Source organism: Corythoichthys intestinalis, chromosome 8 (genome assembly GCF_030265065.1).
Source record: "Corythoichthys intestinalis isolate RoL2023-P3 chromosome 8, ASM3026506v1, whole genome shotgun sequence".
Lineage (NCBI taxonomy): Eukaryota > Metazoa > Chordata > Actinopteri > Syngnathiformes > Syngnathidae > Corythoichthys > Corythoichthys intestinalis.
This window is the reverse complement of record NC_080402.1, coordinates 14761935-14787499: the sequence shown is the minus strand read 5'-3', so window position 1 is coordinate 14787499 and position 25565 is coordinate 14761935. Positions and strand designations below refer to the sequence as shown.

Below are 25565 nucleotides of genomic sequence, written 5' to 3'. Positions count from 1 at the left end.
GGGTGGAAACATCATGCTTTGGGGCTGTTTTTCTGCAAAGGGACCAGGACGACTAATCCGTGTAAAGGAAAGAATGAGTGGAACCATGTATCGAGAGATTTTGAGTGAAAATCTCCATTGAAGATGAGACGTGGCTGGGTCTTTCAGCATGACAATGATCCCAAACACACAGCCAGGGCAACAAAGGAGTGGCTTCGTAAGAAGCATTTCAAGGTCCTGGAGTGGCATAGCTAGCCTCCAGATCTCGACCCCATAGAAAATCTGTGGAGGGAGTTGAAAGTGCGTGTTGCCAAATAACAGCCCCAAAACATCACTGCTCTAGAGGAGATCTGCATGGAGGAATGGGCCAAAATACCAGCAACAGTGTGTGAAAAGCTTGTGAAGAGTTACGGAAAACGTTTGGCCTCCGTTATTGCCAACAAAGGGTACATAACAAAGTATTGAGATGAACTTTCGGTATTGACCAAATACTTATTTTTCACCACGATTTGCAAATAAATTCTTTAAAAATTAAAACAATGTCATTTTCTGTTTTTTTTCCCCACATTCTGTCTCTCATGGTTGAGGTTGACCCATGTTGACAATTACAGGCCTCTCTAATATTTCCAAGTGGGGGAACTTGCACAATTAGTGGTTGACTAAATACTTATTTGCCCCACTGTATCTGCACGTTACTTGAGTACAAAAATGAAGAGGTACTTTTACTTCACTACATTATACAGCACATATCTGTACTTTTTTACTGCACCACTTTTCAAATTGTCGCCTGCGTTAAACGTTATTTTCGTTTGTTTTTTCAATTGATTGCGATAGATGTTAATTTCACTTTAACTGGGAAGACTGGCTGTTCATGCTCATCTTTCAGTGCCATTGATAACGCTAGACGTCCAATCCCTTTTGACTGAGAGGGGCGAATGAACGACTTTCAATGGCAGCCAATGAGTTAAAGGAGTTTCCTGTAAGGGTTGAAAAAAAATCCTAATTGAATGAAAAGTGTTAAACAAAGCACTCCCACAATAAACATGATTTAAGTAGGTCAAACACATAACCGCTATTGCAGAAATTAGTGTGTATAGATAGACAAGTTAGGGGGAAAAATAAGTCGCCAACACTTTAAAATATGTTTAAACACCCTCTGACCTTATAGATGACCTTAGGCTCAAAGGAGCATACGATGCTGCTGTTGTACAGAATTGGATGCTTCTTGTACAAAGCGGAAAGAGCTGCAGCTGCCTGTCAGGGAAGGATGCCACATACTTGTTTGAGCATTTTCACATATTTCTTATCTGTGTGAGTGTGTTAAACAGAAGCAAACATTATTTAGTTATTTTCCACGGTACCTCATCTGGATGTCCTTTCACATCAAAGTAAATGCTGAGCTGGAGTTTGATGCATTCGTCCACAGCCTGCTGCAATGTTGGGATCTTCTCACCAGCAAATTTATCCCTGATGAAGACAGTGATGTTATAAACAGCAAGGGTTACACTGGGAAACATAAATTTTGTTAAATTAGGTCGGACAGCTGTTTTAAAAACAGTTCTAGGTACAGAGTCCATAATTTATCTCAGTTTTTCTCATGTCATTTAATGTCACACAAGAACAGTTTTAGTAACTTTAAAGAGTGTGCGACTGTGCGCCTATTTTATTTTTGCTTTTTTAAAACTGTATTTAAGTATATAAGCGTTTATGTTCTGTGTGCTAACAGTTTGTGCTAATGTTGTTGCAACCTATCGCAAAGAGTGCACAAACATCAGAATATGGGCTACCGGTAGGTTCATACCACAGGTTTCATTGCACAAATCCAATTTTTTCTTGGTTGTCCGACATGAGCAAGACATTAACTTGACAGTCTGAACGGCACAAGTCGCATAGAAGTGGACTATTTCAAATCGGATCTAGGTATGTCACTTTCATATGTGGCTTTAAAACCCGACATGGGCCACATTTTTCCAGAATGTGGCTGCGGTCTGAACTCTCAAGTATCCCAATAACGGACGTCACATTTGCCCTAAAATGGCAGCGCCTGTTAGTGGTGTAATTTTCCTCATTATTTTCTCTGTTGTCATAGTTCTAGGAAATTCTTGATTTGCATATTTATGTTATTACAGCAACCGTCTTTCACATAAAGGTCCTCTATACTAGGACATATATATATATATATATTAGGGCTGTCAAACGATTAAAATTTTTCATCGAGTTAATTACAGCTTAATTAATTAATCGCAATTCAAACCATCTATAAAATATGCCATATTTTTCTGTAAATTATATATATATTCTGTAAAATAAATTGTTGGAATGGAAAGATAAGACACAAGATGTCATGTTCCCTGCCTCTCTGGTTCACTCACCTGCCTTTTCCCGCCTCTCGGCTTGGCACAGCTGCTACTGATCATCGTTAGGGGAGTATTTAAGTGGCAGGCTCACATCACTTCACTGTCTGATCGTTCCAGCACAAAGCTTCACGTCCTGAGACCTCCTTCATATGTAATCCTGCCTGCTCTTCTTGACGGCCACGCAACCACGCCTGACTTCAGTAATCCGGTCTGCCTCTTTTTGCTGTTTTTACACTCTGCTGTTGATTGCAATAAACGGCCTCCTGGCCAAACTGTCAAGCTTGTCACCGAATCTGCATTTTGGTTCCAACCCACACCTGGCTAATCATGACACAAGATGGATATATACATTCAACATACGGTACATAAGGACTGTATTTGTTTATTATAACAATAAATCAACAAGATGGCATTAACATTATTAACATTCTGTTAAAGCGATCCATGGATAGAAAGACTTGTAGTTCTTAAAAGATAAATGTTAGTACAAGTTATAGAAATTTTATATTAAAACCCCTCTTAATGTCTTCCTTTTATTAAAATTTGTAAAATTTTCAATCAAAAAATAAACTAGTAGCCCGCCATTGTTGATGTCAATATTTACTTACATAATGCTCATGGGTGCTGAAAGCCTATAAAATCAGTCGCACCCAAGCGCCAGCAGAGGGCGGCAAAACTCCATAAAACACAATTAACAAGTGGGCATTTCACTCTACTGACATTTAAATCTGTCTGAGTGGGACATGTGCGTTAATTGCGTCAAATATTTTTACGTGATTAATTTTAAAAAATTAATTACCGCCCGTTAACGCGATAATTTTGACAGCCCTAATATATATATATATATAATATATGTATGTATGTATACTCACACAGTGGGGCAAATAAGTATTTAGTCAACCACCAATTGTGCAAATTCTCCTACTTGAAAAGATTAGAGAGGCCCGTAATTGTCAACATGGGTAAACCTCAACCATGAGAGACAGAATGTGGGGGAAAAAACAACAGAAAAAAAAACAGAAAATCACATTGTTTGATTTTTAAATAATTTATTTCCAAATTTGAGTGGAAAATAAGTATTTGGTCACCTGCAAACAAGCAAGATTTCTGGCTGTCAAAGAGGTCTAACTTCTTCTAACGAGGTCTAACGAGGCTCCACTCGTTACCTGTATTAATGACACCTGTTTTAACTCATTATCGGTATAAAAGACACCTGTCCACAAGATCAGTCAGTCACACTCCAAACTCCGCTATGGCCAAGACCAAAGAGCTGTCGAAGGACACCGAAGACAAAATTGTAGACCTGCACCAGGCTGGGATGACTGAATCTGCAATAGGTAAAATGCTTGGTGTAAAGAAATCAATTGTGGGAGCAAATATTAGAAAATGGAAGACATACAAGACCACTGATAATCTCCCTCAATCTGGGGCTCCATGCAAGACCTCACCCCGTGGCGTCAAAATGATAACAAGAACGGTGAGCAAAAATCCCAGAACCACACGGGGGGACCTAGTGAATGACCTACAGTGAGCTGGGACCACAGTAACAAAGGCTACTTTCAGTAACACAATGCGCCGTCAGGGACTCAAATCCTGCACTGCCAGATGTGTCCCCATGCTCAAGCCAGTACACGTCCAGGCCCGTCTGTGGTTCCCTAGAGAGCATTTGAATGATCCAGAAGAGAACTGGGAGAATGTGTTATGGTCAGATGAAACCAAAATAGAAATTTTTGGTAGAAACACAGGTTCTCGTGTTTGGAGGAGAAAGAATACTGAAATGCATCCGAAGAACACCATACCCACTGTGAAGCATGGGGGTGGAAACATCATGCTTTGGGACTGTTTTTCTGCAAAGGGACCAGGACGACTGATCTGTGTAAAGGAAAGAATGAGTGGGGCCATGTATCGAGAGATTTTGAGTGAAAATCTCCTTCCATCAGCAAGGGCATTGAAGATGAGACGTGGCTGAGTCTTTCAGCGTGACAATGATCCCAAACACACAGCCAGGGCAACAAAGGAGTGGCTTCGTAAGAAGCATTTCAAGGTCCTGGAGTGGCCTAGCCAGTCTCCAGATCTCCACCCCACAGAAAATCTGTGGAGGGAGTTGAAAGTCCGTGTTGCCCAACGACAGCCCCAAAACATCACTGCTCTAGAGGAGATCTGCATGGAGGAATGGGCCAAAATACCAGCAACAGTGTGTAAAAAGGTTGTGAAGAGTCACAGAAAACCTTTGGCCTCCGTTATTGACAACAAAGGGTACATAACAAAGTATTGAGCTGAACTTTTGTATTGACCGAATACTTATTTTCCACCATGATTTGCAAATAAATTCTTTAAAAATCAAACAATGTGATTTTCTGGACTTTTTCATCCACATTCTGTCTCTCTTGGTTGAGGTTTACCAATGTTGACAATTACAGGCCTTTCTAATATTTTCAAGTGGGAGAACTTGCACAATTAGTGGTTGACTAAATACTTATTTGCCCCATTGTATATCAGTGTTGATTTTCAGTGCGCTAACAGTTCCTGCTAATGTTGTTGTAGCTTATCGCAAAGAGTGCACAAACATCAGAATTTGGGCTTGGTTCATACCACAAGTCTTGATGCACAAATCAATTTCCAATCAATCAACAATCCGATTTTTTAGTGTTTTTCCGACTTGAGCGAGGCATTAACTTGACCGCATGAACGGGACAAGTCGCATAGAAGTGGATCATTTCAAATCCAACCTAGGTAGCTCACTTTTTATATGTGGTTTTAATTCCAGAATGTAGCTCTGGTCTGAACTCTCAAGCATCCCATTAACTGACATACAATAAAATAATTAAAGCTGTACACAAAAAAACTTAAGTTGTTTTATTCACATCTTTAATTTTACCTGAGTCGATGTTTAGCAGCTGCGTCTAGTTTACCCAAGTCAGCGAATTTCATTTGACTGAGTGGGCCTGATCCATTTGTGGTCCGATCCACACTCTCGTCATGCATCAGAATTGGGACTCCATCTGCAGAGAACTCCAAGTCAAGTTCCACTCCAGATGCCCCGTTCTTGCTAGCCTGCAAGATAGAAATAATAAGATCAATGAATAAAATAGAAGATGCTGTGGAAGTAGGTGAGAATGAGTGGTTGGTGGCAGTCAGAAAGGCCGATGCATTATAAATGTATTATTAAGAAACAGTCACTCTGGTTATATCACATAGATTCTGCAATATTTCCATATATGTATTCATTCATTCATTTTCCATGCCGCTTTTTCCTCACGAGGGTCACGGATGTGCTGGAGCCTATCCCAGCTGACTATGGGCAGTAGGCAGGGGACACCCTGAACTGGTTGCCAGCCAATCGCAGGGCACTTCCATATATGTATATATATATTATATGTTATGTTATTAACTGTTATATATCATACTTGGTTTAGCATTTTCGGTTTACAAGTCGCAGTTTAAAAAAAAAAAAATAGTTTGGGCAGGGGTGCAACTTGGTCTGGAGCAATTTATGTGTGAAATTACTAAGACATTATTATATCATTTCACATGTTATTTTCACACTAAACATTTTTGTCAACAAGCATACGCGGTGGCCGAAACTGTCATTGTATGTAATTGACTTTTCAATATATGAGTTTAAAATTAAGACTTTGCCGGTAAAATGTTTCCTATAAAAGTTGTAAAGCAATAAAACAAACAACAAAAATGAATCAAACGAACAAAAAAAGTATTTTTATAATTGGTCAAAATAATTTTCGAACAAATCTTGTGACTAGCACCTTAGAGACGGTCATTTGCTTTGCTTAGGTGAAGCTTTGTTTCGCAAGGGTGTGAGTGACTGGAAAAACTTAAATTGAATGGGCCAGACAAAAGTATTGGCAACCTTTGGATAAGCATGTGGTGCTTCTCTAATATGTGTAATTAACAGCACCTGTTACTTACCTGTGGCACATTACAGGTGGTGGCAATAATTAAATCACACTTGCAGGCAGTTAAAATGGATTAAAGTTGACTCAACCTCTGTCCTGTGTGCTTGTGTGTAGCACATTGAGCATGGAGAAAAGAAAGAAGACCAAAGAACTGTCTGAGAACTTGAGAAGCAAAATTGTGAGGAAGCATGGGCAATCTCAAGGCTACGAGTCACTCTCCAAAGACCTGAATGTTTCTGTGTCTTCCGTCTGCAGTGTTATCAATAAGTGTTAAGCCCATGGTACTGTGGCTAACCTCCGTATATGTGGACGGATAAGAAAAATAGACCTAGAGATTTCAACGAAAGAAAAGAACCTCGACTAACATCCAAACAAGTTCAGGTGGTCCTGCAGTCCGAGGGTACAGCAGTGTGAACCCTTACTATACGTCGGTTTCTGATGAGACAAAAGTAGACTTTTTTGGGAAAAGGCATCAACATAGAGTTTACAGGGAAAAAAAGAGGCCTTCAAAGAAAAGAACACAGTCCCCACAGTCAAACATTGCAGAGTTTTCCTGATGTTTTGGGGTTGCTTTGCTGCCTCTGGCACTGGACTGCTTGACCGTGTGCATGGCATTATGAGGTCTGAAGACTACCAACAAATTTTATAGCATAATGTAGGGCCCAGTGTGAGAAAGATGGGGCTCCCTCAGAGGTCATGGGTCTTCCAGCAGGAAATCGACCCAAAAGACACTTCAAAAAGCACTAGAAAATGGTTTGAGAGAAAGCACTGGAGACTTCTAAAGTGGCCAGCAATGAGCCTTGACCTGAATACCATAGAACACCTGTGGAGAGATAAAAAATGGCAGTTTGGAGAAGGCATCCTTCAAATCTCAGAGACCTGGAGCAGTTGGCCAAAGAAGAATGGTCTAAAATTCCAGCAGAGCATTGTAAGAAACTCATTGATGGATACCGGAAGCTGTTGTTCACAGTTATTTTGTCTAATTGTTGTGCTACCAAGTATAGGCTGAGGGTGCTAATACTTTTGTACGGCCCATTTTTGGAGTTTTGTGTAAAATGATAATGATTTGTATTTGTTTTTTTTTTCATTCTCTTTTGTGTTTTGAAGCATTATCTGACAGAATTGCAGGGGTGGCAATTAGAGGTGTGCAAAATTTCCGATTCTTAGATTATTCGCAATTCGACCGTGGAAGATTCGAGAACGATTCACAAACATCCAAATTCCGATTATTGAACTATGCGAAGTAAAGCGGGTCTTCGCCGCGCGGTCTTCGGGACGGAACGAAGCGAGAGTAGCTAAACATCATGCTTCCCATTACCCGGCCCCTCGGGTAATGCCAATGCTCAACTCACGGCTCTAGCTCAACTCATGCAACGAGATAGAAAAACACAACAACATACCTGACTGCTGCCGAAAAGCTGCAACAAAGTCCATCCATATAATGTTACGGTGGATATCATTTATATAGGACTAGATGCTATAAAAATTTGGTAGTGTTAGCAGCACATCTACAAAAAGCTAGATGCGGGCGTTATAAACGGCCGCCATCTTAAAGCAGTACACTTCCCTGCAAGGCTGTTGTAGCGAACCTTCCAAGCAAACCTAATTAACTTTTTATCTAAAATACTCCTAAATCGGTAAAATATTGACTTGAATCTATCTTTAAAATAGTTTGAAAACTTTCACATGTCGAAAGTAGACAAAAGGGAAATTATGGAATAACGGGAGCAATTTTAACAAATTTAACAGTTGATTCACAACATTAAATTAATTGAATGTAGTTTAAAGCTGCTGATACAGAATGGGGACTGGAGTTTTTAATTTAATTTTATTTTTGTATATTTGTTTACTGCTATATGTTATCTTGATACTGAAATAGTGTGGTTTAGCCTGAGAGTATTTTTGAACAATTTTGGAACTAATGTACAAAACATTAAAAAAAAAAAAAAAAAAAGGAGGGGGGTGCATCAATAATCGTTTTATAATCGAATCGGAGCCTCTGAATCGTAATCGTAATCGAATCGTTAGGTGCCCAAAGATTCCCAGCTCTAGTGGCAATACTTTTGGCAAGCAGTGTAGTAATAAAGTGACTAGACATTTATATCCTCATGTATTTCGCTTTTTAGAGTAAAACAGTTGACCTGACGCGACCTTTTATTTTGAAAACTAAAAGATGGCTGCTGAAGCTTTTAAAGAGCATATGAACTGAGCAACGAGTTTCGAGGCGTCTCCACGTTACTGTAATAAAGGCGTATAAACAGCATAGCACAGGAAATGTTTGGATGAATGGGTTTTTGTTATATAAATGCATCTAGGAAATGGGTAAATTTTCTACATCGTTTGTTAACGGGTTAATAATTCATTAGTTACCACGACGTGTATGAGTGTCAACAAGGCATAGCCCACCAACCCCTTAAAACCAAGGAATCCCACTCTTACCAGCCGGATTGCCGCTATCGTGTTTTCTGGTGCGTCGTGGCCGCCTCCCCGGTGAGCGACCACGGACACCTTCCCGGATCCAGCCGGGTGAAGCACTTGTCGTGCTCGGCTGGCTGGCAGCTGCGGGAAACGGAACATGGCCAGGAAGAGGTAGAGGCAGCCGGTAAGGACTCCGGACCACACCGGGCTGCGAGTGGCAAGCAGAGCCAACACGAACACGACCGAGTAGAGTGAGACTTCATCGCCCAGCTGCAGCATGTCGCCCCCCGGCCACGACGGTACCTCGTCCCGTTTGATGTGCGACGAAGCCGCAACCTCCGCAGTCTCTCAGCGTCATATCCGCAAGTGGTTAACTGACGCCTTTAGACAACATACAACAATGCAACGAATAATATATGTTGTCATAAACACATACTGAAATGTAAATTAATATATTGTGATGGTTTGTTTTGAAGGTCAAATAAGAAAACGTTTATAAAAAGGTGTTGACTTATTTTCTACACTTGGTGGCAACAGTGAGCATTTGCATTGTTTTACGAGCTGCTTTCATGACCTATGAAGGAACTTAAACACTTCCGGGTTTCTCTCGTGCCCTACATCCAGAAGTCGGCTGCACAATGTCAGCAATATATACTCCTTAAATTCACAAGCAACATTTCTTTATTCATCCCGTTGCGTGTCCCGATGCCTGCTTTGGTGAGAAATTTGCTTATTTGTAAAACAGTACACGTGTGAAATGCTAAAGTCTTGCTTTTTGTTAAAGAAGAGCAATTATTATCCAAGGAGGCAAAGTTTTTGACGTACACTGTCAGATGGTATGTAGACAAATACAAAAAATCCTTGAGGAAAAAACATTCTAGTGGACATTAGGCGTATTCCTTATTTACTTACGAATATAATGATCCTCATAATTACACAAAACCTCAGCAAATAAGACATCAGACGTGTTTTCAAATGTCCTTATATCTTATGATGATGTCAGTTCGCTGTAAACGGTAAATATCCAACCGTGAAGTTGGGGTGAACAATAATTATTTACTATTTAATCAGTTATTAATCTAATGTAGCGCAGTAGTGGTAATCGTGCACGGAAATTGAACGTTCAAAATGCAGCCAGAGACTGGAGAATGGAATCTTCCTGGAAAATTTCAATGGAAAGTTTGTGTACTGTATTTCCCCCCAAAATAAGCACACATGTACCTTCCTTGGATGTCATGCATGTTATAATTTGACCACCAGAGGGCTATGTTGCGCAACACAGATAGTCCCGGCGGGTTACGAACGAGTTACGTTCCTACGCTAGGGACATAACCCGAATTTCCGTGTAGGTCGGAATTAACCCTTTTAAGTACCCCTAGATACTCCCTAAATCTCAAAATAGCTATCCAAAAACATGGATTATACGTCATTGTACAGTCCTCGCCAAGATGTTGGAGCTAAGTCCTAGCTAGATGATGACGATGTCAGACATCTGTGTGGTTTGCTGACTTTATTCAGCTGCTCATGACATCAACACTTGCAGAATAAAACTAAAATAAATAGGGTTGTTCCGATCTTCTTTTTTCGCTCCCGATCCAAACCCGATCGTTTTGAGTATCTGCCGATCCCGATATTTCCCAATCCAGTTGCTTTTATTTTTTTGTGCTCCCGATTCAATTCCAATCATTCCCGATAATTTTTCCCGATCATATACATTTTGGCAATGCATTCAGAAAAAAATGAATAAAACTTGGACAAATATATACATTCACCATACAGTACATAGTACTGTATTTGTTTATTATGACAATAAATCCTCAAGATGGCATTTACATTATTAACATTCTTTCTGTGAGAGGGATCCACGGATAGAAAGACTTTTAATTCTTAAAGGACAAATGTGACTTTGTATATTGTGACTAAATATTGCCATCTAGTGGATTTTTATGAGCTTTCAGTAAATGATAATTCAGCCATTTAACTTCTGCCCAAATGCATGATGGGAAGTGCAACCATGACTGTGCGTAATGGTACCAGTTGATATATCTTCTCAGCGTTGGGAAATAAAATAGGGTGTTAAGAAAAAGATCAACTATTACCTTTTTTCCCCACATTGCTTCCCACGATATTTCTGATCGTTGAGAGAGGGATTGTAAGGCTTTAGCCAAGTAAAAAAAAGGCTTCAAAAGCTGCCAAAATCCTCTCTACTCATTGTACGTTGCCTTTTAGTTCTATATATACGTAATACGGTGCCATTATAGATTGAATGCAACAGTGCGTGAGTGGGTAGTGCAGCCTATGCGTTAATTGCGTTAAGTATTTTAATGTTATTACCGCCGTTGACCCGATAAATTTGACAGCCCCACTTTAAGCTAAAACTAAAGACTCTGGATGAGTGTAAGACATTTTGTCTGTAACGTTAAATACAATTAGAAAACGATTTAATAAAAAAAAAAAAAAATAAATAAAAAAAAATATATATATATATATATATTAAAAAAGGCATGTCCGATATTTTTTTGCCGATTCCGATACTTTGAAAATGACGTGATCGGACTCGATTGATCGGGATGCCGATCGATCGGGACATCTCTAAAAATAAAAATGAAATTACTGTAAATATGTTTCATCCTCAACAACAGCAATTCAAATTTGTGTTTATAACTAGCTGCTGATACAGCAATAACAACCTACACAAATGATTAGCATGTATCTGTTAAGTGTCAGCACAGCATTAAAAAACAATCACATAAACTCTCCCCAAGTATTCGACCACAGTTGAAAACGCACATTAAACAGTACAAAAGGTGATATATACAGGTGTTGCCTTTGTGGATGCTTCACAAGCAACAAATGTGCGCACAGGCTTTCAGCTTTCATCTTTGCCCTTTCTCTCACTCGGCTGTGCGACTCGCTTCTTCGTGTGTGCGCGTGCCCTCTTCCTCGTTGCGCGTGCGCTCTTCCTCGTGGGTGCAAATAAGTTCTTCTTCGTGTGTATTAGAGCTGAAACAAATACTCGAGCAACTCGACTAACTCGAGTTTAAAAACTGATTCGTGTAATTTTATTCACCTAGAGTAATCGTTTATTTTGACAGCTCTAAGCATCACGTTTTGCTCGGACTACTTTTAATGCGGGACAACGCGCTGATGTCACGTGCGTAGAGGAAGGAGCAAAAAAAAAAAAAAACTTACTGCAGCCGACAGCCGCTACAAATGACGTCGACGTTGCTAAATACTAGCCCGCACGATGCTACGTTGGTAACAGGTAGCGTCTGATGAGTCTCATAGAGATCACATGTATGTTGAATGACAGACTCGGCCGCATATGGGCAGCGTTAATAAACAGCCGCCATCTTAAAGCAGTAGAGCGCTAAGCGCTAATAAATAAGATTAACGTTACTGTCACTAGCTCAAGTAAAGTTAGCCGTGCAGAGGGCTACCTTTCTATTAATTATGACCACTTTCGATGCGTGGCTAACGTGTCTTACATACAGGCTTTAACATAACATAGAGTTGTGGCGTGATGAGGGTGTAAAATAAAAACTAAATAATGCTAACTATCAATTTTAGCCCAGTAGTCATTGCTGGATAAAACACCAAGTAGCACTGGTCCCTAATGTGCTCCAATACAGCCTGTATCATACATTTATTTTGAACACTGCAAAAAGTCAAAATCCTATCAGGACTTACAGTTTAGACTAACTTAAAACTTAACTGGAACTTAAAAATGGCTTGACACAAATAGAAATTCAATTGAAACACGTAGGAAAAAATCATAACTTTTAGGTGATGTGTGTTATCAAGCGTGACGGCATTTTCAGGTATATATATATATATATATATATATATATTTTTATAAGAGCTGAAGGTTTTTTGAGTGAAAGCAGTGAATTAGTCTTTTTTATTCTAGTTACATCTGAGATGCAATTGTTGGCTGTTTTCAACAATATACATCGAAAATAAAGACATTGATTGACTGAAAATGGTTCAAGATTAGATAAAATGTCTTGTTTTCTCATGTATATTTATAATTGCTCTTCACCTAAAAGTATATTTGTTTTATCCGATTACTCGATTAATCGATAGAATTTTCAGTCGATTACTCGATTACCAAAATATTCGATAGCTGCAGCCCTAGTGTGTATATGCGCTCTTAATTGTGTGTGGAAGTACTACCTGCTCTACGCTTTCTGCGCCAAAATAAAAGCATGCATCACAAAAAAACAAAAAAAAAAAAGACCCTGGCGTTGTAAAGTCGAAATCACGTAATTTGGATATGTCGTAACCTGGGGCCGGGAACTACCTGTAGCAGTATTGATAGAGTCCTTTTCAAAATTTTTAGATTTTCACTATTGTTTTTGTGGGCTTTTACAACGTTACCACTAAAAAGTATGAGAACAAAGCTACAGTTTTAAATCACATTTTATAGCTAGCCAGGTGAATGCTAGTTTTTAGCTTAGCTTTGGAAGATATTCTTGGCAGAGTGAAAAATGTGACAACCAACTCTGCTCTCCCCTATGCCAGAATAGCTACTGCAGTTAGAGCATATGTCCACAGTAACATACCTTATTATAATGCGCCGAGAAAGCGGGACTCACTACAACAGGGTGACTCACTTCCATGTTAGTATTATGCCATTATTTCCTCACTGGCTGGCATTGGTGGCAAGGAAGGGCTGGCAGTGATGTTGTTTCCCCTCCCAGTTCAAATGAAATGGAGGTTTATCGCCATCATTTCAATCAATGAGTTGCCCTGTTTTTGCAAACATGGAAATTGCAGTACTCATTCTTACACCTTTTCATGGGTAGAAGACATAAAAAGATGCCTTTGGCAATGAATAAGTTATTGTAGATTATAACAGGGTATAGTATTGCACAATTTGATTTAGGAAAGATGTTTCTAACATGTTCTTCCGTTTCCCCCACCAGATTTGGTCAGTGTCAGCAGGCAGATTTATGCCCAACTTTCTGTCATGCTTAAGAAGATCACGCCGGTTCACCATTCCTTCATTTTTTGGAGTGCGGACTTCTGCATCCAAGCTCCCAACCCTCCTATATGGCTCTCATGGATCTCTTACTCCTCAAATCACCACATGTGTCAGGTATTCAGACTTGTCCACACGGAATTACGACATGATTTATAAATTCCATTATATAAAGCTCTTCAGAGCTGTATCGAGGCTAAAATTACTCCAAACTGGGATCACTGTGATTATCCTCCCACCTGTGTACACTCTGTACTTCATGGGAGACGTACCACTCTTTCTTGTCAACTACTCGACGGGAATGGCTCTGTTTGCTGGTGTCATGTTATACACAGCTAGCCACTTCTTCAGAAGGGTTGTGGGAATGATGTACCTGGATTCGTCCGATAGCACGCTTAAAGTGTCCCACCTGACTTTTTGGGGCAGGCGTCATGACATCTTCATGCCTGTATCAGATGTTATGACTGTTGGTGACACTGGGGACTCTCCAAATGAGACCATCCTAAAACTCAAGCGATACAGCACTCCTCAGACTTTTTATTTCTCCACACGTTTTGGGCAAGTGGTAGACAAAGAACGTTTTAAGAAGGTGTTTGGTAGTATGAGTTGACATGTGTTCCGTGTCATAGATCGGAAGTTTTGTATTTCAATTTTTAAGATTAAATTGGTCTGTTTCACAACAGAAATGATGATTTTTTTCATGTAAAATTCCTTCCATTATGTGGTATCCAAATTTAAGGATAACATTGCTCAGTGTGTTAGTAGTATGTGTACCGTAGTAGGAAAGAATTTTGCTGAATGATACTGAATGGTATTTCTGTTCTGTATTTATGAAACTACTGTATGTATTACATGCAATCCAATAAATGAACTAAGCTGCTGTAGTTTTTACAAACTGTCTTGTTAGTTTTTTTTGTTGTCACATAAATGATAAAAAATACCATCCTGAGATTGAGATGATGAAGGACTCATCATCACAACTAGGGTGGTCAAAAGTAGTGTTGCACGGATACCATTTTTTGGCCCCGATACTGATACCTGGCTGTGCAGTATCGGCCGATACCACTTTGTTTGAAATTTTTAAGTGAATCCATTAGAACTTACAGAATTTATTTGCAAATCATGGTGGAAAGTAAGTATTTGGTCAATACCAAAAGTTAATCTCAGTACTTTGTTATGTACCCTTTGTTGGCAATAACTGAGGCCAAACATTTTCTGGAACTCTTTACAAGCTTTTCACACACTGTTGCTGGTATTTTGGCCCATTCCTCCATGCAGATCTCCTCTAGAGCAGTGCTGTTTTGGGGCTGTCGTTGGGCAACACGGACTTTCAACTCCCTCCACAGACTTTCAATGGGGTTGAGATCTGGAGACTGGCTAGGCCACTCCATGACTTTGAAATGCTTCTTACGAAGCCACTCCTTTGTTGCCCTGGCTGTGTTTTTGGGATCATTGTCAAACTGAAAGACCCAGCCACGTCTCATCTTCAATGCCGTTGCTGATGGAAGGAGATTTTCACTCAAAATCTCTTGATACATTCTTTCCTTTACACAGATCAGTTATCCTGGTCCCTTTGCAGAAAAACAGCCCCAAAGCATGATGTTTCCACCCCCATGCCTCACAGTGGGTATGGTGTTCTTCGGATGCAATTCAGTATTCTTTCTCCTCCAAACACGAGAACTTGTGTTTCTACCAAAAAGTTCTATTTTGGTTTTATCTGACCATTACACATTCTCCCAGTCCTGTTCTGGATCATCCAAATGCTCTATAGTGAACCGCAGACGGGCCTGGACGTGTATTTTCTTCAGCAGGGGGACACGTCTGGCAGTGCAGGATTTGAGTCCCTGGCGGCGCATTGTGTTACTGACAGTAGCCATTGTTACTGTGGTCCCAGCTCTCTGTAGGTCATTCACTAGGTCTCCCCATGTGGTTTTGGGATTTTTGCTCACCGTTCTTATCATTTTGACGCCACGGGGTGAGATCTTGCATGGAGCCCCAGATCGAGGGAGATTATCAGTGGTCTTGTATGTCTTCCATTTTCTAATAATTGCTCCCACAGTTGATTTCTTTACACCAAGTGTTTTACCTAATGAAGATTCAGTCTTCCCACCCTGGTGTAGGTCTACAATTTTGTCTCTGGTGTCCTTCGACAGCTCTTTGGTCTTGGCCATAGTGGAGTTTGGAGTGTGACTGGCTGAGGTTGTGGACAGGTGTCTTTTATACCGATAATGAGTTAACCCCTTAACGCCGAATGTCGCGATTCGGCATCATACCGTTCCCGCTTTGAAAGCGGCCAAAATATCGTCTGCCTTTGTTCACTGCTGGTACATTAATGTCAAACACATGCCTAGGAACCTTTTTCAAGCATTAGTTTCAGTCGTGTCCGACCAGAGACAACACCGCTTCCTTTTCCGGACCGTGATATTCAAGATGAAAGCCACGTCGAAGTCCTGCGCACCAACTTGACTAATTCATTCAATTCAAGGTAAGTCAGCTAAAATAAAAAAATATGTACCGTCTTATTGTGTACTTGTGTTGCTAACACGATGAGATACGAGTTTCTATGATGAGTATTTTTGAAGCTCTATGACGATTTTGGTTTGTAGCGCTATCGCTACAGCCGGCATCATCGGAAAAGCACCTCCCCCCTCCCCCGCCACCCCGCAAACGTAAATGCATTGTTTGTCGAAGGTTTGCAACACTCGCACGCGTTTTATCCATAAACTATCACTCTCGTTATCATCTGTAAACATTACAAAAGTAATGTGTTGCATAAAAAAGGGCATTTGTGGTTACTATTTTTCTGTACAACAAATAAATGAACGCATCCTTTATATGCAACGGTGCACACGGGTGCCTCCATGTCGTTCCACTTTTAGACACGTTTTATTCAGACATTGCCACACTTGTTGTCATCTGTAGACATAATAAACATAACGTGTTGCATAAACAATGTCATTGCTATTGATCTATTTTTCTTATTTCTATATAATGAAAAATGAACACAGCATGAGCTGATAACTACCAAACAGAAGCAAATGTATGTATGTTGATGGTTTTCAACACATTTTGTTTTGAAATTATAACAGTAATTTCTTTACCTTATTTTTCTGCAGAAATACAAATGAATGCAGCAGCTTTTTACGCAAAGCTAGCACACTGGGCCAAACCACCTCCTGTTGAGAGTGCTCTCAGTGAGAGTGAGGGCAGCGATGAGGAGTACAATCCTAATAAAGCAAGTGAAGGTGAGTTTGTGTCAAGTTTGAGCTTGTTTGACATCTATGGATGTAACTATGTGAACACACTGAAAAGATAAAAATGTTTGGTATTTCCTAAAGTGATTTATTATTTTCTGCACCAGGTGATGAAAGCAGCAGCAATGACTCTACAGTGGACATTAGCAGCAGTGAGGAAGATGATGATGATGATCCGCCTCATCCACCTCCAACCACCAGTGCTGCACCTGCAAGACCTGCAAGAGCTACATCAAGGGCAGATCGAGCCTAAAGCAATATATCAAAAAAAAAGCCACACAAATTGGGATACAAGATTTTTGTACTGTGCGACACAAGAGGTCTGGTGCACTCATTTGACATATTCACAGGGAAAATAGATCCGGTACCAGGCCAACCAGACATAGGAGCCAGTGGTAACATTGTGCTCAAGCTTGCACAAGTCATTCATCCTGCTGTTCTTTGATAACTGGTTCTCATCTGTAGATCTGTTTGTTGCTCTTGCAAAAAAGGGCATACCTGCACTTGGGACCGTGCAGCACAATCACCTGCGTGGGTGCTGTTTCAGTGCAGACTCATAGATGAAGAAGAAGCGAAGAGGGACATTTGAAGAGCAAGAGGCTCTTGTGGACAATGTCTGCATAAGAGCAGTCAAATGGTTTGATAATAGAGGGGTGATTGTTGCCAGCACATTTGCCAGTGCCCTGCCTGTTATGATAAAAATCATCTTTTATTTATTTATTTACATCATATGTCTTTTAGTCTGATTAAAAATGTGATGTACATCTGTGTTTAAACAAAAACAATAATTGATTTTCAGAATTTCACAAGCAGTGAAAAAAGATGTTGCGATAAAAGTGTGTTCAGACCTGAGATGGGAATGTGCCTTTTTTGCCATTTGTTTTCCTTAATTGCCTGTTGTCGCTAATCGGCATCATACCTAAATGTATGACTATTTTATGGGCTATATTCAAATTAACACTTTCAATTTAATTTAGCATCTATTTGAAAGTAAAAACACACCCCAATTATTTTTTTTATTATTGGAAAAAAAATTAGGCATTAAGGGGTTAAAACAGGTGCCATTTATACAGGTAACGAGTGGAGCCTCGTTAGACACCTTTAGAAGAAGTTAGACCTCTTTGACAGCCAGAAATCTTGCGTGTTTGTAGGTGACCAAATACTTATTTTCCACTCTAATTTGCAAATAAATTATTTAAAAATCAAACAACGTGATTTTCTGTTTTTTTTTTTTTTTTCCCACATACTGTCTCTCATGGTTGAGGTTTACCCATGTTGACAATTACAGGCCTCTCTATTTTTTTCAAGTAGAAGAACTTGCACAATTGTTGGTTGACTAAATACTTATTTGCCCCACTGTAGTTCACATTTGTTAGAGCTGTACTGCTTCATGAGAGATGTGTAATATTTGGGTTGCAAGTTAAAAATATAAGGAACAGACTTGAATACAGTTAAATCACAGTATATTTGATCAAACGTTTGTAGTGGTTGACATACAAGAATGTATTTGTTGTCACTGACATGAGCTTAAAGGGAAAGAAAAAAACTAAAAAAAAAAAAAAGAGGGGTTAAAGTTTTTAAGTGTGCAAATCGTAAATGTCTGGCTTTCTGATAATTGAGAAAATAATGTTTACACAAACAATGACCCACTTAGGGACCCTACCATGTCACACACATACACTGATAGGCTCGTGAACAGGTGCATGTGATGATGGGTATTAATGACAAAACAAGGAAGGCCGGCCAATTTGGGACACTCACATTTAATTGGCTAAAACAGACACGCATTGATAAAGTGTCAGCCTCAATGTCAAGTGGCTCCTTCAAGTTTTCTCCACTATTATGCATAATGAAAATGAAATTGCGTCTTTACAACTTATTAAACAAGATTCTTCCAGCCGGGATCGACATGATAAAGGTGTTGTCATTCCCTTTAGGTCATTATTGCAGTAAATATATTGAAACACTAATGTCATAACTTCTCTGGAGGACCTCTTAATAATTAATTATTATTATCATACAGTTATTTAACAGCACAACATAAATACGAGAGTATATTATGGCAGTTGTCTGGATGTCAGAATGAAATAGAATACCACAGTTGTCAACATTCACAGAAGGTACCAGGCTGTAAAGCCGGCAAGGAAAGCGATCCAGGTGGCCAGAGCCACTTGACAGGGTAAATGTTGTAGAAGTGCCTTGGCGAACTGGCAAGCATATGTTGGATTTCCACTTACGGCTTTAAAGAAGCCATTAGAACATGAGGAGGAAAGAGAGAGAGCGGGTTAGTCATAAGAAATATGACTACAGAATAATGTACAGTAGATCTATGTCTTACCCATTTTAGCTGCATAGTACGGGCACTTGTTGATATCACCTCCCTGCATGATTTCTGCATGACTATGACCAAAACCTGCCTCTCGTGCTTCCTCTGGGAGGCTTTTTCCAATCTCTTCAAGCTCCCCGAACACCTATTTTTAGACAAGTCTTAGGACGTTCTTGTCTGAATTACTCCTAACCATTCTCTCACCATCATGTTGAAGCCAAAAGTCCGGTTGGATTCAGCCACAATCTTCCGCTTGGTTTCAGTGTCCAGCTCTATCTCATTCATTCTGCTCCTGTACAGCTGCTTGAAGGCTTTGTGACTGTGGATGCCTTCGAACTGGTAGAAGTTGACGCCCTCGCCAGTGGAGGGGAGTTTGAGTGCCCTCTGAGCCACTTTCTTCAGGATCTGCCCGCCCGAGAGATCGCCCATATAGCGCGTGTACGAGTGGGCCACCAACAACACTGGGTCCTGCTCCCCAACCTCATGGATGCGCTCCACATAAGGCTTGGTGCCTGCTGAGAGGGTGATCTAAGAGAGATGGAGACATTCAGGATGATTTCCAAATGATTATGTCAACTAGAAAACTTAAAGGCTTTTTCGCTGACCTGAGATTCCCAGTCGGCACCGTAGAAATACTCGAGATCTCGGGCCAAAGCCTCACATCTGTGCAACTCTGTGGGGAAGTAGATTGGAGCAACCTGTGGGTGATCTTTGTTCTTCTCTATCTCCTCCTCCATGGCCAAATAGACAAAGTATAGAGCTGCTGTTCCTCGCTGATAATAAAAGAATAACAAAATTAAGTTTAGGATGTTGGAAGCACTAACACTGACTGACATCTGGCAAATAAACAGTGCATTACTACTGTAAGTGATTCATTTGGATGTAAGATAGTCTTCTTTTTCCCATAAAAATGAGTTTTGTTTTATATGTGTTGTTCCACTGTTTTTGTTCCATTAATTGTGGCTTCCAAAACAGCAACTGTTGGTATTAGCATTTAGCAATGCTGTTTGCATTGTTTGATCATTAGTGTTTGAATCCAAGTTTCATTCATTGGTGGAATCCTTCTTGTTGGCTTATAATAGGGTGACGATATTTTTGATTTCCAAAAATGAGGACACACGGCCCGGCCTTGAGATACTTGAATTTTACTCGAAGTTCACTCAAAGGTGCCTTTATCACTTCAATATATTTAAAGTGTGCCTCCTCCGTCTGGATAGAAAAATTCAATTATATATATATATATTTTTTTAAAAAAAAAAAAGCATTGCCATATAGTATATAACCAAAGAACAATTCAAATTCTTAAGAGGTTACTCAACAAGCTTTAGTTTTCCTAAAAATAATCAAAAACACACACAAAAACGAATTAAATAATGATTAAAAAAATAATAATACACTGCAGACTCATGGAAATGTAGTCCACTCAATACACACACAAAGAGTAGGCTATGTGCCAACTAAACATTTTTATAAATTACTATCACGACAATTGTCATTGACAAATTGTTATTCCCTCTCAATAGTTTTTCCCTCTAGTTTTTCTCATTCAATGTTCTCGATTGCACGCAAACAATAACCGAAATAAACTGACGAACTATTCAACCGGTATGTTTTCAAACGCAGCAGTTCAAAACTACATTTCCCACAATGCCAAGCGCGGCTTAGCTCACTGATAGCGACCCTATTAGCGAAAACCGGTAGCCGAGGCAAAATCAAATCAATCAAGCAGCGCAACGATGCGACACCAAACGGGATTTTACAGATCACGCCAGTACAAAGCTCCGACAGAATTCAACAGTTGCCAAAAAGTAAGTTTAGCAAGTGTACCTGTAGCCTGTGAGCTCCTGTTGTGACGAAGGTTTGTTTGTGAATAAGAATTGAAAGTTAACGCCATTATAAAGCAAGTCTGTGATTGTGCACGCATGTGCAAATTTGTATCCAAAGTAGAAAAAAGGTATTTTCCACTTACTCTTTTGGTATGTGAGCATTTGATTATATACTTATTGAACGTAAAAATCTATTAACAACTGGGCAGGCTCTCTGGGAACACGTCACAGGCAGCACTGTACCGTAATATTCAGTCAACTTCAACACGCGCTAATTGGTCCTGTGAAAAATAATGAAAACCTAACATTTTCTTGAATTTATAAAACGCGGCCGGAGCCACGGACAAGTTGTGAAAAGTGGACATGTCCGGGCAAAAGAGGACGTTTGGTCACCCTAGCTTATAAAACTAAAATTAAAATTCGACAGCTTTTCTAGAACACCTGACATAAATTAGGTGAAGTGTTTAAAAATATTTTGAATTTAAAAGAAGATGCTCCTACCTAAGACTGTGCTAGCAACCTGATCGGCAACAAATTACTTAATTTTGTTTTGCTGAATGCAAAATCAAATTCTTCTCTAAACTACCTATTCAATTTGGATGTTATATGTGACAAGTGTAATTTTACAATTCTCCACTAGATAGAGCAACTGCACTCCTTTTTTTTTCTTCACATGAATCTGAAAATTGGACAATTCAGAAGATCATTAACGTACACAGTGGTAATCTTCCTCATTATCAGATACCTTAAACAGCTCTCTTTGAATGCGTCCTCTGAGGAAGTCTTTGACAAACTGGCAGTTCTCAGCTCGGTCGTGGGCTTCCTTGGTACCTTCAGCTAACATCTCAGACAAGTCACTTGGACTACATGGAAGAAGAAATAAATGCAAGCCATTATAAATTATGCTACATTAAAGGTGAAAAAAAAATAATCCAGTTTTGGTTTGCTTACCTTAGAACTTCATCCTCACTTCCATCAAAAAACACTCCATTTGTTTTTTGTTCTGTATTCATCTTTTTGGTTGGCTCCCAATAGATTGACCTTAAAATGAGATTAGGTTTATTCACATACATGAATTCATGTTTTACAATCCATTACTTTTACATTATAATAGACCACAACACTGATAAAATTGGCGCTACACTTAGATTGTACAGTTACAGTGGCTCTTTTTTTTAAGGTAATTTCATTAAATTAAAAAAACAAAAACAAAAAAAAACTAGCATAGCAACTGGTGGAGCGTTTAAATTAAAATATTGCGGAAAAACTCACTGAATTTGTATGATTGTAATTTAGAAATAATAATCATTAGTAATTATTATTTTGCTGGTTATACCTTATTTCTACTTATATCGCAATGTCTTGGTGTTAGTCGGGGGTGAAAGTGGGCCAGAACGGTCAGGAACGCAGTTTTTATTTCACGGACGGCATGGAGGTTTCCCCAGCTGCTGCAGTTATCTGAGTCTGACGATGATGAGTCACGTCAACGTGCGAATGCACGCAGCAAAACTAAAGCAAAACGCCTGGACTCATCCGTTCAGTTGGCTGACATACTGACATGTGATCAGCAGAGATGGTTAGGTCTGATTGGTTCAAATGTGCATGTTTTCTGGAACAGCAAAAAAAAAAAAAAAAAAAAAAACTTGAATTAATGCTACAAAAAAAGGGCAAATCCAACATAAAATGGATCAAATCTTTAAGAGCAACGAAAGAGTTTAGGCTTATTTATCATATTTTGTTGTATTTGCAGCGGCACGGTGGCTGAGTGGTTAGCACGTCTGCCTCACAGTTCTGAGATCAAGGGTTCAATTCCGGGCTTCGGCCTTCCTGTGTGGAGTTTGCATGTTCTCCCCGTGCCTGCGTGGGTTTCCTCCGGGTACTCCGGTTTCCTCCCACATCCCAAAAACATGCATGGTAGGCTGATTGAACACTCTAAATTGTCCGTAGGTATGAGTGTGTGCGTGATTGGTTGTATGTCTCCTTGTGCCCTGCGATTGGCTGGCAACCAGTTCAGGGTGTCCCCTGCCTACTGCCCATAGGTGGCTGGGATAGGCTCCAGCACCTCCGTGACCCTCGTGAGGAAAAAGCGGCATGGAAAATGAATGAATGAATGAATGTTGTATTTGCTCTGATGCGGAGGTTAGAACATCTTAGCTGTCAATGTGCACTTTGGACTTATATTTGTTCATTTATGTTAGGCTACTTATTCATTTCCTTATGATCAGTGTTGTTAATAACGGCGTTACAATATAACGGCGTTACTAACGGCGTTATTTTTTTCAGTAATGAGTAATCTAATTAATTACTTTTCTCATCTTGGCAACGCCGTTACCGTTACTGAGGCGGGAAAGGCGTGCGTTACTATGCGTTACTAAGTTGGTTGAATAAAAAAAAGTCTGAGAGAAACGGACTCACGGGGACGAGAGCAGAGCAGGACTGGGGAAGACGCCGTTGCAACCGCGATGCTAGGTGGCTCCAATAATACCTGACTGCAGCCATAGCTGACAAACTACGCCCACATGACACGGTAGATATCATATTATAGAACTAGATGCAAATGATAGACACTGCTGCACTGCCAACATGTTTTAAGGACTACATGCGTTTGTAAACAGCCGCCATCTTAAAGCAGTAGACCTCTCAGGAAGGCCCTGATGTAGAGATCCTTCCTAGCGAACCTAAGTAATTTTTTAAAATCTAAAATGCTCCTAAATCGGCAAAATCTTAACTTAAATCTATCTTTAAATGATGAAACAGTTTTAAAACTTACACATGTTTAAAGTAGACAAAAGGGAACTAATGCAATAACGGGAGAAATTTTAACAACTTTAACGATTGATTCACAACTTTAAATGACTTCCACACATAGCAAAGGTTACTAGCTAGTTATCGCAATACCCTTGTGTCTAGTTAAGTGGAGGGTAAAGAATTGGGCTAGGGCCAATTGTCCCCCAAACACTTTAAGCTTCACATTGTGTGACCTGTGTGTGTGTGTGTGTGTGTGTGTGTGTGTGTGTGTGTGTTTTTTTTTTTTTTTTGAGAAAGAAAAAAACATCACTAGTTACTTTGCCACGTAACTAATTACTCTTACATTCAGGTAACTGAGTTACTAACGCAATTACTTTTTGGGAGAAGTAATTTGTAACTGTAATTAATTACTTTTTTAAAGTAAAATTAACAACACTGCATGGCACTAAATGCGTTAGTAGACAGCCGCCATCTTAAAGCAGTAGACTTTTTAGGACGGCTCTGTTGTAGAGAACCTTCCTAGCGAACCTAAGTAACTTTTTATCTTTTTTTAATCTTTTTATATAAATACTTCTAAATCGGCAAAATCTTGACTTGAATCTATCTTTAAATGATGAAACAGTTTTAAAACTTTCATATGTCGAAAGTAGAGAGAAGGGAACAAATGCAATAATGGGAGCAATTTTAACAACTTTTTACAGTTGATCCAGGGTAAAGGGTAAATTAGGGTAAAGAATTGGGCTCGGGCCAATTGTACCAAAAACCTTCACAAAAAACTTCACATAGTGTGGCCAATGTTTTTTTTGTTTTTTTTGAGGGAAAAAAAAAAAAAAAGTAATTATCACCAATTACTTTGCCAAGTAACTAATTACTCTTACATTCAGGTAATTGAGTTACTAACGCAATTACTTTTTGGGAGAAGTAATTTGTAACTATAATTAATTACTTTTTTTCAGTAAGATTAACAACACTGCTTATGATTTAAAAATTCTATGTTTGCGCGATCTTCAAAATATATTTCATTTCACTCTGCATAATATAAGTAATAATATAGTCATAATAAGTCATTTGTACTTATTTTTCTAAATGTATGTTACTTATATCTTTATTATAAAAAAATAAAAATAAAATAAATAACAGTTTACATTAACTTCAATTTTAATATACGGTATATACTATGTTCTTAAGTAGTTAAAATTGAGATTTGGCATTTAGTATGTGAGGAAATTAGGGAAAATAAAAATTAGGAGATGGAGGTTGGGGTTATTGCCGTTTTTGTTCACTTTTATTTTGCAAATCATTGAAAAAATACAATTTTGAATGAAAAATAAATAAAATTTCTGGCTCTGTGGCGACCTTCACGTTGGGGAGTTCTGGCAAGAAATTCGAGCCACTTTCACCCCGGTGTTAGTCTTTAGTACACATCATAAAAATAAATACTGTAGTCTTTTTAGATTGCGGAGCAATCCCATTGACATTCTGGTGGACGGTTACAAAACTGGCACAGCACGTCCTCTCAGTTAGCAGCTAGCAGCTAGGCGGCATACAATGGCGAAAAGCTTAATCATAACACTGCATGGATCAGTGTTGTCACAGCAAGTGACTATGTTTATCACCGTGAATAACAAAAATGGCAATAAATCATGTTTACCTTTCGGAATATGCTGGATTCCTCGTGAGAAAGGGCACAACATGCAGTAAGCCCTCCTCATTTGTCAGAGAGCCAATCAAATTGCAGTTTGATACAAACTACAAGCTC

At 39.3% G+C, this 25565-nt stretch overlaps 3 protein-coding genes across 4 annotated transcripts in view; 1 reads left to right on the top strand and 2 right to left on the bottom strand.

The window, feature by feature from the left end:
- gde1 (glycerophosphodiester phosphodiesterase 1) overlaps positions 1-9145 on the bottom strand; it is an 18853-nt gene extending 9708 nt beyond the window's left edge. Inside the window, exons 1-4 of the mRNA XM_057843048.1 lie at positions 8690-9145; positions 5215-5390; positions 1341-1446; positions 1141-1233 (exon numbers count right to left, since the gene is read on the bottom strand). Of these exons, the coding sequence (XP_057699031.1) occupies positions 1141-1233; positions 1341-1446; positions 5215-5390; positions 8690-8947 (633 nt within the window). The 5' untranslated portion in view covers positions 8948-9145. The remainder of the gene's footprint in view (positions 1-1140; positions 1234-1340; positions 1447-5214; positions 5391-8689) is intronic.
- Positions 8473-20409, top strand: tmem186 (transmembrane protein 186). Of its 2 annotated transcripts, XR_009064107.1 has the most exons (4): positions 8473-9385; positions 13597-16137; positions 16769-16897; positions 17014-20409. XR_009064107.1 is itself a non-coding variant. In XM_057843051.1 (2 exons), the coding sequence occupies exons 1-2, from the start codon at positions 9245-9247 to the stop codon at positions 14260-14262; spliced, it is 807 nt and encodes a 268-aa protein (XP_057699034.1). In that variant the 5' UTR covers positions 8473-9244; the 3' UTR covers positions 14263-16382. The 2 variants fall into 2 exon arrangements, 1 of the variants encoding a protein (XP_057699034.1); XM_057843051.1 differs by lacking the exons at positions 16769-16897; positions 17014-20409 and having other exon boundaries at positions 13597-16382.
- On the bottom strand, positions 18337-25565 carry hmox2a (heme oxygenase 2a). Its single transcript, XM_057843049.1, has 7 exons — positions 25458-25565; positions 22010-22099; positions 21804-21921; positions 19838-20005; positions 19437-19760; positions 19245-19377; positions 18337-19145 (listed from the first exon to the last, which is right to left on the bottom strand). The coding sequence occupies exons 2-7, from the start codon at positions 22069-22071 to the stop codon at positions 19018-19020; spliced, it is 933 nt and encodes a 310-aa protein (XP_057699032.1). The 5' UTR covers positions 22072-22099; positions 25458-25565; the 3' UTR covers positions 18337-19017.

Excerpts from the sequence above, each read along its gene's own strand:
- hmox2a (XM_057843049.1), bottom strand. The coding sequence starts at position 22,071 with ATGAATACAGAACAAAAAACAAATGGAGTGTTTTTTGATGGAAGTGAG. Across the intron at positions 21,922-22,009 it reads AGTGAGGATGAAGTTCTAAG|TCCAAGTGACTTGTCTGAGA; the intron begins GTAAGCAAACCA and ends TCTTCCATGTAG. Across the intron at positions 19,146-19,244 it reads GTACTATGCAGCTAAAATGG|CCGTAAGTGGAAATCCAACA; the intron begins GTAAGACATAGA and ends GCTTCTTTAAAG.
- tmem186 (XM_057843051.1), top strand. The coding sequence starts at position 9,245 with ATGAAGGAACTTAAACACTTCCGGGTTTCTCTCGTGCCCTACATCCAG. Across the intron at positions 9,386-13,596 it reads GTGTCCCGATGCCTGCTTTG|ATTTGGTCAGTGTCAGCAGG; the intron begins GTGAGAAATTTG and ends TTCCCCCACCAG.